The sequence below is a fragment of the Rhyacophila brunnea genome, unplaced genomic scaffold, assembly GCF_057557595.1.
Source record: "Rhyacophila brunnea isolate RB1 unplaced genomic scaffold, BYU_Rbru_1.0 scaffold_24, whole genome shotgun sequence".
Lineage (NCBI taxonomy): Eukaryota > Metazoa > Arthropoda > Insecta > Trichoptera > Rhyacophilidae > Rhyacophila > Rhyacophila brunnea.
Window position 1 is genome coordinate 8,173,121 of NW_028232904.1, and position 12,378 is coordinate 8,185,498.

At 35.3% G+C, this 12,378-nt stretch overlaps 1 protein-coding gene across 1 annotated transcript in view; it reads left to right on the plus strand.

Annotated features, from left to right (window-relative positions):
* Window positions 1–12,378, plus strand: part of Uggt (UDP-glucose-glycoprotein glucosyltransferase) — a 53,057-nt gene that overhangs the window by 20,507 nt on the left and 20,172 nt on the right. Inside the window, exons 12-17 of the mRNA XM_085951223.1 lie at window positions 228–510; window positions 1,630–1,815; window positions 4,424–4,605; window positions 9,769–9,857; window positions 10,185–10,497; window positions 11,618–11,812. Of these exons, the coding sequence (XP_085807349.1) occupies window positions 228–510; window positions 1,630–1,815; window positions 4,424–4,605; window positions 9,769–9,857; window positions 10,185–10,497; window positions 11,618–11,812 (1,248 nt within the window). The remainder of the gene's footprint in view (window positions 1–227; window positions 511–1,629; window positions 1,816–4,423; window positions 4,606–9,768; window positions 9,858–10,184; window positions 10,498–11,617; window positions 11,813–12,378) is intronic.

The following is a 12,378-nucleotide window of genomic DNA, read 5'->3' on the forward strand; positions in this document are numbered from 1 at the left end:
AAAAACTCACATGATAGACCATTTCATACATTTTAAAAGATTCAAAGTCAAATTACTCAAAACTAGTATTCTCCAGTTAGTGTGTTCTGCCAGAACAGAGACGATATATGCCTATGTTTTGCATGCATGAGGTCATGGGGAACCACAGCATTTTAGCTTATTATTTAAAGATATAATACATATTTAGACGGCCAAAAGGTAATAATAATCAACTAATTAAATTCCAGATTAAACCAGCGGATCCTCAACAGTGAGTCATCGCAATATCTGGACATGTCAGGAACTACCAGCGCAATCGGCTTCGACCCTTCCAAAGTAAGCCAGCTGCTGCAACTGAGCAACAGCGACATGACGGCAACTGCACTCAAGATCCTCAAGTACTTCCAAAAGGCGCCTTCGGGCGGTGTCATCAATTCCAAGAAAGACGTGGTAACCAGCACCATTTGGGTGGTCGGAGATCTCAACTGTCCCAAAGCAAGAAAGACTCTTCGGTCCGCGATGGATTATATGGTAATATAATAGCTTTTAGGCCATGATATTATTAAGTGTGGTAATTATAAATAAACTAAAGAAAAGTATGATATGGGCATCAATATTTAACTTCCTTTTTTCTTGATACAGATTTTACCTAAACATAAAAACTGACTTCTAATTTAAATGTGCAGATTTTGAAATTCATTGGAAGTGCCATTTCTTTTGCTACAATGAAATGGCGTATTTCGAAAAATACTATCTTATTCTTAGGTCAATAATTATTATAAAACAATCATTATTTGTAGGATGTTTATGACATTTGAATGGTCAAAGACATAGCTTATAATTAGTATCTTTAGAATTATCTTCAAATGTGTTAATCGTGCCCATTTTTTGAATAATAAAATGCCTAATTCTTGTAAAATTTGGGATCACAGAGATTATAAATATAATTTTTTATCGTAAATATTTAACTATATAATGTCAACATAAATTTTACTAATGAATGGTTTTATAAATGCGTTTAAAAATTAATAAACCTAAAAACCACTGCACATCGTCGCCTAAGAAACAACACCGCGGAAGTCAATTAATAAAAATTTTCAGGGGAAACAAAAAACGTCTCAAAAAATTGAAAATTGATACCTTTTAACTTATTTTTTTTTTGTGTTTAGTTAAAAGAAACATTTTTTTAACTAAACACAAAAAAAAAATAAGTTAAAAGGTATCAATTTTCAATTTTTTGAGACGTTTTTTGTTTCCCCTGAAAATTTTAATTAATTGACTTCCGCGGTGTTGTTTCTTAAGCGACAACATGGATGTACTGAAATATGACTATATTCTAAAACATTAGATCAAGAGGTTTAAAAGAATACTATTTTATGTAATAAAAATACTTTATGCAGTCATCAAATGTTTAAAATAATTAATATAAAGGATAATAAGGCTTCAAAATTGTATAAATAGATTATCTACAACGTTTAAGGAGTGTCCAGGCTTATGTTCTGAAAATACCATAAAACCTCCATTTTGACCTACGTGGCGCATTTGGGCCCTTAAGTATCTAACTTTTGAAGTTACATGCACATTGGACTACGAGAATTGCCTGCGAGTTACCCGTCAAACATTTCTAAAATGGCTCGTGTTATCTTACAGAAATCAAACAAAGGCGTGCGTGTAACATTCCTTCCAAACATAAACGGGGATACAGCTGTGGATCAATCGCTCAACAAGGTTGTGGTGGCCGCGCTGAATGTGCTGCCCACCAAAGAGGCAGTGGATTACGTCTCCAAACTCCTCGAAGACGATGGATGCCACGAGAGGAAGAATTGCAATATTATAGTAAGTGTACATTGCAATATTACTCGACTTTTGATCAAACTGAAGCATTCCATAGGTGCTGCGATTGAATTACTCTCCACCATTAATATTAATATACACCCACAGGGCAGTGGCGAAGGGTGGAGGTAGACTGTGGAGATTCAACATAAATAGTGCATACTAAACTTTGTCAGTCAAAATTTGTTTTCATTGAATTAAGACTACAATGTATATATATTAAACCCACGATGACCGCGTGGATTAAGCGCCGGTCTATAGTGTCGAGGGTCCCAGGTTCGAATCCTGGGTCTGGCAAGTTCACATATTGTTTTTCAATTTGTGCATGAGTCAGAGTATGGTCCTAATAGGTTGAGCAAGTGGCTGACATCCATTTCTCGTAAAAATAAAATCTGTTAATACAAACCTCCACTCTGTGGAGGCCCATATGATCTTATTAGGATCGGACATGATCAAAAGAAAAAAGTATATATGTATTATTATAGTGTTGGTTATTTTTTTAAATTCAATAAAACCCTGCCTAATTCAAGCCATAGTAGATAGTAATCAAAAAATATTTGTTAAATTATGCCATTAAACCATACATCATTTTAGATATTATATAGAGAGAAGAATATTACTTATCGATTATGGTTTGGGTATGTAGGGCTTAATGAATTAAAAAAACTAACCAACTCCATCTGTAATATGTATTTTTAATTCAACGAAAACAAATACGCATGACTGAAAAAGTGTGCATCATTTTTGTCAGATCGCCCATAACACACCTGAACTATTATCGTTTGGTTCAGGCAGGGTTTAATTGAATTTTGAAAATTAACCAGTATCATCTGCAATTTGTATACTTATTAAAATGGAAACACATAAGTATGACTGACAAAGTTTAATGTGCACTACTTATGTCGAATCTTAACAGCCTACCTCCACCCCTCGCCGCTGTCAGTCATAGGTAGGGAATCCAATCCCGAGCCAAAATTCTGATCCCGGGATTTCGGGATTAATATTTGACAATCCCGGGACTGGCATTTTTTTCCATTGTAATATGGAAATTTTATATTTACAAATAACATTGATAAAATCGGTCAAAAATAAATCTAGTATAATTTATACTATTTAAGACATTTATTGTTAATATTGTATACTTTCAATTTTGGAAATACATAAGTTTAATGGAGTAAATAATATTATAATATAAATAATAATGTGAATATAATATGAGATTGCTGTTTCTGATAGTAAAGATTTAATGAATGGGTTAGCGAGATTTAAAATAGTAAAGCAAATCATGGTGTACTTATGGTCTTTCCGCTTCATTCATAAATCTAATTAGTCAGCCAAATATGAAACTGCCGTAAAATGTATGAGATCATGGTGGAATTACTTTGTTAATAGTGGCGAAGCATTCTTTTTTTCCAATCTTTCTCAGTTTTACTAATTTTTGTTAAAAAATAAAATGAATTGGCAACTTACACATGGGTATAAATGAAACTTCATTCAAACTCAGTTTATTTCTAATGTAGTTATTTGTTATTAAAAGTATTTTTTCTGTTATATTTTCGTTTTTATTTTATTTTCCATAAAAATTGATAAAAAAAATGAATCCCGAAAGTTTCGTGATTATGTTTAGCAATCCCGGGATTCATAGGTATCGAAAATAGCTCGGGATCCCGGGATTGGAATCCCTAGTCATAGGTACTTATTTGTTTTCATCAAACTGAAATACTAATATGACTCGCAGCTAATTTTAGGCTCCGTGTTGTCTAAACTGGAAACTGGAATCAAAGAAATTGTATGAAAATACATATTTTTTATTAACCATTCAAATGAATTATTGTAACATATTGTCGGTAATTTTCTACAAACACGTATCTCAATAAACACAACTTTTCAGGAGAGACAAATAACAACTTTATTATCTCAGTTTTTATTTCAGAAATAAATTTTCATCTATGAAATATCCATTTAGAATACTTACACATATTTTCATGAAAAAATGTTATGTTTCTTCAATCTATCGCACTATACTTTCGACCGATCAGTCATATTGTCGGAGATACGAGAATGCGTTGCAACTTTATTGTGAATCATTCCACAATATTACTGCAGCAAACACGTATCTTGACTTACGAGAAAGAACTTCAGTATAATCATCTGTCCGGAGTTCAGTATTCTGTTTACTTACAAACACGTAACTCAAGATAATATGAGTTTATAATATTTATAAAAGTCTTTTATTGTGATACGAGTTTTTTGCCATTGCTTAAATCTATTATTATAAAGTATGTTTTGAGATACGTGTTAGTGGAATATGTGCATATTTAAATTCTGAATTCATTACACCAAACAACTCAAAACTGACAAAAATTGAGATATGTGTTTGTCGAAAATTAACGACGATATTATATTTAATTATGTAGATGTTTATTTACTTTAAGTAAACCGTTCTTCAAAAGTTTTTGGCGATTCACGTTTGTATAGCAAAGCCTTCTCGTGAAGCTAAAGTCCTGAAGTAATTTTGTCTCTCCACGAGGACTATGTATTGAACTTTTTATTATTATGTCCATATTTTAAAAGCACCAAGTTTTCCACTGACCCACATTTCATATTTCAGTCGGAACTGGTGCCTGCCCTCAACAAACAGGATTGGCTTTTGAAAGTTTCAAGAGTGTACGCGACAAGGGTACTCGGTTTTAAAAACCCAGGCCAGGCTGGTCTGGTGTTTAATGGGAGAGTCCTAGGACCGTTCCGGGACACAGAATCTTTTGGAGAAGAAGATTTCTTGCTATTGGAACGGTAAGTCTTCTTTTCGCAAGACGGAATTTATAAAATACCTCTCTATCTGTAAATATATAAGCAACGTGGCTATTTAGATAAATGAACGGACTTTGCAGCTTGACAGCTCGTGTGATTATTATTAAAAAGAAGATCAATGAAATAGTATGGATTAATTCAAACAAGGCTCTTTCTTTCGCGGCCTAAAAATTTGACGAGTTCATTTATCTACACATATTTTTGTACAGAATTGACTGCTCAGTTATATTTACAATAAAAATTTAGAGAGAAAGTTAGATGTTCGTAATTCAAACAGTTAATTTATCATACATGCATATACTACCAGAGGAGATAGTAAAATACAGGAGGACCTCGACTTTCGCACATAATTGGTTCCTGAAAAGGTGTGCGAATGTTGAATGTTCGAAAGTAGAGGGAAGTAAAAAAAAAAAAAATTGTGTGTATTTTGAAATATGTATTTATCAAGTAAATATAAGATGTTTAAGAGACATGTTTAAGTGGGGTTTGCGGGTGTTTCCCTTAACCTTATAGCGGCCCGTGACGTACGACGAGCGTCATAGTAGATCGCGCGATACACGCCCGTGACGTACGAAATACGCATTCATATTTTCGCGCCTTTTTAAATGTCAAATCGACTTTTTCTCAATTTTGGTGTTGCTAGTGACATCTATTGAAATAATTCGAAACAAAAATTGATTCAAATCTTGGGTAAAACCGTGACTACAGACATATTTCAATTCTACGAAATTAGGGCTGCCAAAATTGGGAAATCCCAAACTATCGGCCGCCATTCTGCCCATATTTTTAGTGTTGAACGCGCGCGCTCGGAATATTTCATTGATGTGTATTATTTCACATGCGATTGATCATTTTTCGGTTATTTTAATTTTGTTTCCAATATATAAGTTCTATAACCACGTTTTATCAAAAAATCTGACATTTATTGTGTACTTTAGTGTTATTTTAATTTGTAACGAAGTTTTTTACGTGATATTTTAGTAGAACTTTGTGAGATTGCTTCGATGTATTTAGTTTTGTTATAAATATACAACATTTCATTGAATATTAGTGTATTCTTAGTGTTTTTGTGATTTTAAGTTATTTTACACGTGTTTTTTGACGATTTGTGATCAAAATGGATGAGCATTTGATGCAGCATTCGGATGATGATTTGATTGAAGTGCTCGTGGAAACAATCGAATCTGAAGACGAACCGAGTGACGACGAAAACGATATTGAAGATTGTGATGACGATATTCCTGCAGACATTTTAAATGGTATCGAAAGACCATCGTTTTCATGGCAATCGGACCCATTTGATCCTCGTATCTTTTCATTCGATTCAAATATTTCGGGAGGCAAATCAGATTTGCCTTCTAATGCTCGTGAATCGGATTATTTCAAATTATTTGTTAGTGTATCATTTGTGGAGATGATAGTTCGTGAAACGAATAGACAATTTGTGTTTGCCACCAAAAACATGCGTGTACTGAGTGACCGTTTGAAGCGATGGGTAGACTGTACCACCGATGATTTTTATACCTTTTTGGGAATTTGTTTAGTGATGTCGCGGAATTCTCGAAATAAAATAACAGAACACTGGTCAACAAAACGATGCTTATTTTCACCGTATTTTTCGGAGTCTATGTCAAGAAATCGTTTTGAAATGTTGCTTCGTATGCTCCACTTTTGCGATAACGAAGCACAGGTTTCAGGAGATCGTTTATTTAAAATTCGACAGGTTTTAACTTCATTGAAAGACACTTTTCAAAATCTATTGTACCCTCATCAAAATATATGTATTGACGAAAGTCTTCTTTTATTCAAAGGTAGACTTTCGTTTCGACAATTTATCCGAACAAAGGCTAGTCGATTTGGGATAAAAATATTTGTAATGGCCGATTGCCATACTGGTTTTGTTTTAGATATAATTATATATACGGGCAAACAAACGGAGATCGACAAGCTAAACTATATTGGCATATCAGGAAATGTTGTGGCCACTTTACTGAAGCCATATTTGAACATGGGCCACACGTTATATATCGATAACTGGTATAGTAGTCCAACACTGTTCAAATTTTTGCATGAAAATGGCACAAATGCTTGCGGAACAGTAAGACGGAATAGACTCGGGATGCCAAATTTCACCACCAAATTAAAAAAAGGTGAAACCGAATCGTTTCACACGGACGATATGATGGCTCTTTCTTGGAAAGATAAAAAAGATGTGACAATGTTGACCACTCTGCATACCAATGTTACTAAGCCGACAGGAAAAGTCGATTACAAATCGAAAGAACCGATTGTGAAACCCGAGTGCATAGTAGAGTATAACAAAAACATGGGTGCAGTGGATCATGGTGACATGGTCATTTCTTCCGTCACATGTGCCAGAAAAACGATCAAGTGGTACAAAAAGGTATTTTTTCACCTTATTGATCTGTGTCTACTGAATGCCCACGTCATCCACCAAGAAAAAACTGGCAAGAAGCAACCCTTGGGAGATTTTCAAATACATGTCCTGACACAGTTGATCGAAGATCATAAGACTGAACCACGGCAGAATTTGAAACGGAAGGCTCCATTGCCAGCTAGGCTTACCGAACGCCATTTTTTGGGCAAAATTCCGTCGACAATAAAAAAAACCAATGCTACTCGACGATGTTATGTGTGTTTCAATTCCAAAACTGATAAAAAACGTAAAGAAACTAGATATTTATGTAAACAATGTGACATTGCTCTATGTTTCGAGCCTTGTTTTGAAATTTTCCATACGGAAGAAAATTTTTAGTGTTTTTTTTTTGTTTATATGTGTAAATATAGTATAAATATAGTGTAGTAAATATATTTATAAACTTTCTTTATTGTACATATTTATCGTTGTCTGTTTGGTGAAGTTATTTTATTCGTGAAACTATTTTTTTTTAAAGTGAAGTGGTTTGTGGCAACCCTAATTCTAGTGCAAATGTGATGACAGATTTACGAGATTTCGTATGAATAATTTGTTTTTGGAGCTTTTCATGACATCATATCAATGTGAGTGCTATATTTTTATATTTTTATGTAGAATTTTTTATTTTATTGAAATATATAATTCTTGGGCCCTGTTAGTATAAACTCTGTATATCGGCCGGGCAGCTGAAAGGTTAAAAAGTTATCAAGAGTTAACTGTATGCCACTCTTCTTTTTCTTATTTTAAATAAAATATTTTAAATGGTAAATTATTAACTTTACAATATTGCTTAACTGCTGGCACGAAATGTAAAGTGAACCAATCTTTTAATATTAACGCAGTAAACCCAGGTTTTTTTTTATTTTTATTTGATTACTGGAAGCAATTCTTTATCCTTCCCTTTCAATGCTCTGGGATTTTCTGGTTGATAAATTAACATTGGCATTAATTTTAAATCACCAGCCAAGTTTCCACCAAGAAGCAATGTCAATCGGTTTTTAGAAGGTTTATGCCCAGGGGCAACTGATTCTTCCTTAGATAAGAATGTACGACTAGACATTTTTTTTCCAAAATAAACCTGTGTCATCTACATTAAATATTTGGCTAGAGGAATATTCTCCATCTTCAATAATTTTGGATAATGAGGAAATAAATTCTCCGCGAAAATCAGCCGATTCTCCAGTGAATTTAATGTAAACCAACCGTTACTTGCTTGAAAAATCGTGTTAGAATCTTCTTTTAATCTAGCCTTCCAATCTTTGTGCAAACTAAGAGCCTTCGCTTGAATAATTGAAATATTCAGAGGGACATCTTTTTGATGTTGGTCGTCGATCCATGATGACAAATATTTTTCCATTTAATCCATAACTATGCCGTGTCTTTTGGAAACAACCTTTAAAGATATATTTCCACAATTTTGAACGTATTCCTTAATTTTATTTTTCAAAATTGAACATATCGTAGTAGACCTGTTTGTATCATGCGAATGTCCGATTGAAGAAAAAGATTCACCGCAATTAGAACGTCGTGTGAAGTTTATAAGTCCTTGATTTCTTTTTGTTCGTATCAACACTGCAGTTTTTCCGTTTCTCACTCATGTTTATAAATTTTTAGGGTGAAATATTTCAGATGAATAAAATTAGCAAATTGTACAACATGACACGCCCACGGATATCTTAACCCCACGGCCAGCGCGACGTTTTAAAAAAACGATTTTTTTTGAAATGTGCGAAATAGCGAATTGTGCGAAAGTCGAACGTTCGTAAGTCGAGGTCCGCCTGTAAGTTATGTACGCATCCCTGAGGGCAACAGAAAACCTGTAAAAAGAGTGGTTGGTCAAAGCAATTCGAAAGTGTCGGTGCTGGAGTGTCCTGTGGGAGAAAGTTTTTGAATGAGACCAAGACCCGCCAAGGGTTTTAGTGCCAAATTATGATGATGAAGATTTGTCTGAAGATTTAAAAAATTAACAGTTTGGTAGCTAGTGGATGTTTCCTAAAATAGTAGGTCAGGAAACTTTTCGAGGTATTCGTATATTGTCGCAGGAGGGTTTCACTGTGTTTGTAATTAACTAAACAGAGTAAAGTGTATTATAGAATTGCTTGCAATATTGCAACGAGAAGAGCGATGTGAGGTTATCTATTCCCCTAGGACAGTAATGATAAATGGGCAATGTATGAATAATATATTATTTGGTTAAGTTAAGTATGTACACTAGTGGGTTCATACAATTTATTGTCAAGAAGGTGGCATTTAATTTGAATAGTTTACAAAAGAAACATACATAATAATTCACTCTGGTCCTACGGACTGAGAATTATAGACATGTGAGCAATTAAAGAATCAAACACGATTATTTAAGACAAACCAGTATATTCTAACAGAAATAAGTGTCAAGTTCTTATGAAGCTACAAATAGAAGTAACATACAGCTTTTACAAGAGTTCGGTGGACCGTTAAGAAAGTACAGTGGACGATACAACCTGCAAAGCCGGATTGAATGCTGGTGGAGCTCCAGCTATGGCACGAAACGTCAGTACTAAGAGAACTACAAAAACACCGCTCTTCTCTTCGCGCCGATCCAATTACCCTTTCCACTCCGCGGTGTCCTTCTGCCGACCATAAGGCTAAATAGTGTAGCCACTTAATGGCCGGCAGAATAAAATTGGTTATGGTCTTTGAACATAACAACTATCTTCTTCTCTTTTCAGGTTCAGCAATCAAGTATACGGTGATAAGATATGGAAGGTTCTGTTTCCTGAAGAAAAGTCCTCGAGCAACAGTGTTATAGATGAAAGCGGTAAGAAATGATTATATTATCAAATTGAAACATCAGATTAGCTGGTGAAAGTTCCTCGTAACACAGAGGAAGCTTGTGGATAAAGAACCAGAGCTTCTCCAACTGACTTCACTGTGTGTGTGTCTATCAAGGTCTCATACCATGTTTGAACCTAAGAAGATCATATGGACCTCCACAGAGTGGAAATTGTATCAACAGATTTAAATTTTTTATGAGTAATGGATGTTAGTTACATGCTCCATATGTATATGTTATAAAATAGAGGTGATCTATTAGTAATGTCTGATTAAAATAAAATCTAACTTAGTTGGAATACTCATATTCTAGAATACGAAGACGACGACTTATCAAAACTGACCCCGGACTCCGTACTGAAGATGATCGGCCTCCTGATCTCCAGGCCCCAAGGCAGGGCCCGCTTCGACATGCCAGCTGGCCTCCGCACACAGCACTCTGTCTTAACCCTACCCCCGACCGAGGCCGACTCAGCGTCTTTCCACATTGTAGCTGTTGTAGACCCCGTTTCGAGAGGCGCCCAGAAGATGGGACCCCTTCTGACAACGCTGAGACAGGTTCTCAACTGCGAGGTGAAGCTGTATCTCAATTCAGTCGAGAAGAACTCTGATATGCCGCTGAAGAGGTTAGTTTAAAGCGTTATTTTAATATCTAATTTATGAAAATTTATGTAAAAATAATTTGGATACAAAATTTTTTTAAACATAAATGTCATGAACGCCATGAATTGATTTGATATTTTCATTCGTAAGTATTTAAATTACTCCGTTAGAAACTAGTGACACCGTAGTAGATTTTTGGGTTTCCACCGTGTGTCCTTCTTCCTTCTTTACTCGACATTTCGGGCTCGTTGCTGAGGCCATTATCAAGAGATGATATATGTTTAATGATGAAAATGTAGTGTGGGTATGTGAATGTAAACGTTGCTCTAAGAATGTCAAAAGGAATCCGATTAGCTAAGAGCAAACATTGCTCAGAGTAATCTGTCAATTGTTACGACCAGGGATACCGGCTCGAATATTGGATTTTGCTGATAGTGCCGGAAGCCATGACGTTTTTAACCGTAATCCATCATCCCTATTAATATTTTCAGGGTTTCTATGGATTTCAATGGCCTCGGTAGATAGGTCCGGCCTTTGAACTGTATCTCTTCCTCCTGACTAACCAGGTTAAGGTTGATTTTGCTTTTGGTGGCTTTTTGGATCATCTTGTTGGAATATCCGTTTGCTTGAAGAGCCTTTGATACTTGAGATATCTCGAATTTTAAATACGATGATTCACAGATTCGCGATTGAGTCGCGTAAAGAAGGAAGAAGGACACACGGTGGAAACTCAAAAATCTACTACCACAAAAAACAACCGTGAAAGCCTCAAACATTGTATAAACTAGTGACACCTTTAAATTTTATTCTCTGTCTATATCTACCATGCAATGCTTCCAAAAATCCCTCTCACTTATCAATTTTCCAGTGTCTTCCCAAATCATAAATGGCTAACTTAGCTTTGTTCGATACTCGCAACCGACAAAATGGTAATAGCAATCCCGCTTGACCTAGTTAAGTTAGTTTACATCTCTCATCTCTCTTCGTTCGCGGTGGAGAACCGGCTTTAGTAAGGTGCTATCGTATGCTAACATAAATTAGAACCTGCGACCAGATAATATACTGAACATTCCTTCATCGAAAATGGTGATAGCTATGTTGCTGGTAAATAACACTAAATTGTATGATTTTCATTTGTTTCAGTTTCTACCGCTTCGTAGTGGAACCAGAGCCCCAATTCGGCCTGCAAGCACCTTATGCCCGCTTCACCCACCTCCCGCAGTCCTCTCTCCTCACCTTGTCGCTGCATGTACCGGGCAACTGGCTCGTGGAAAGTGTCAGATCCGTCTATGACCTCGATAATATTCGCCTGGCTGACGTTGAAAAAGTTGTTCACAGGTAATTAGTTTGTCATGATACGTAAACATATATTAGTTATTTAATACTGAGATATAAACATACCACATAAGCGTGAAGTTCGATAGTTTTGAGGTTATTGCGCCTGTGTACACGTGCATGGGATTTACTGGCACCAATACATAGTGTGTAAATTAAACTATCACGAGAATAACTGTTTACACGTAATCTTGACAATCTCATTCTTCAAGCATAAGCGAGACGCGTTGTTGTCATTTTATGGTGTTGTTTGACTGGTTGTGAAAATTGGTAAAAACGTCAAAATGCTCTGCGTGGGGTGGTTTGTATTTTTTCCGTTAAGTTAGCCACTATCATTCCACTGCTCATACATAATCGCCTGAAAATTCGAAAACCGTTAAACTTTTTTGAGCCATGTTTGTAGTCTTACAACTTGCTCGATAATACGTATTTACATTTGCATTTTATTGTTATGGTCGCGACCTCAAGTAAATCCATGCACTTGTAAACGGGCTATTAAAGCGACACCGAACGAGAGAAAATGATGCAATAGGCTTCATGTAAGAGCAGTTGGAAATAATAATGGTAAC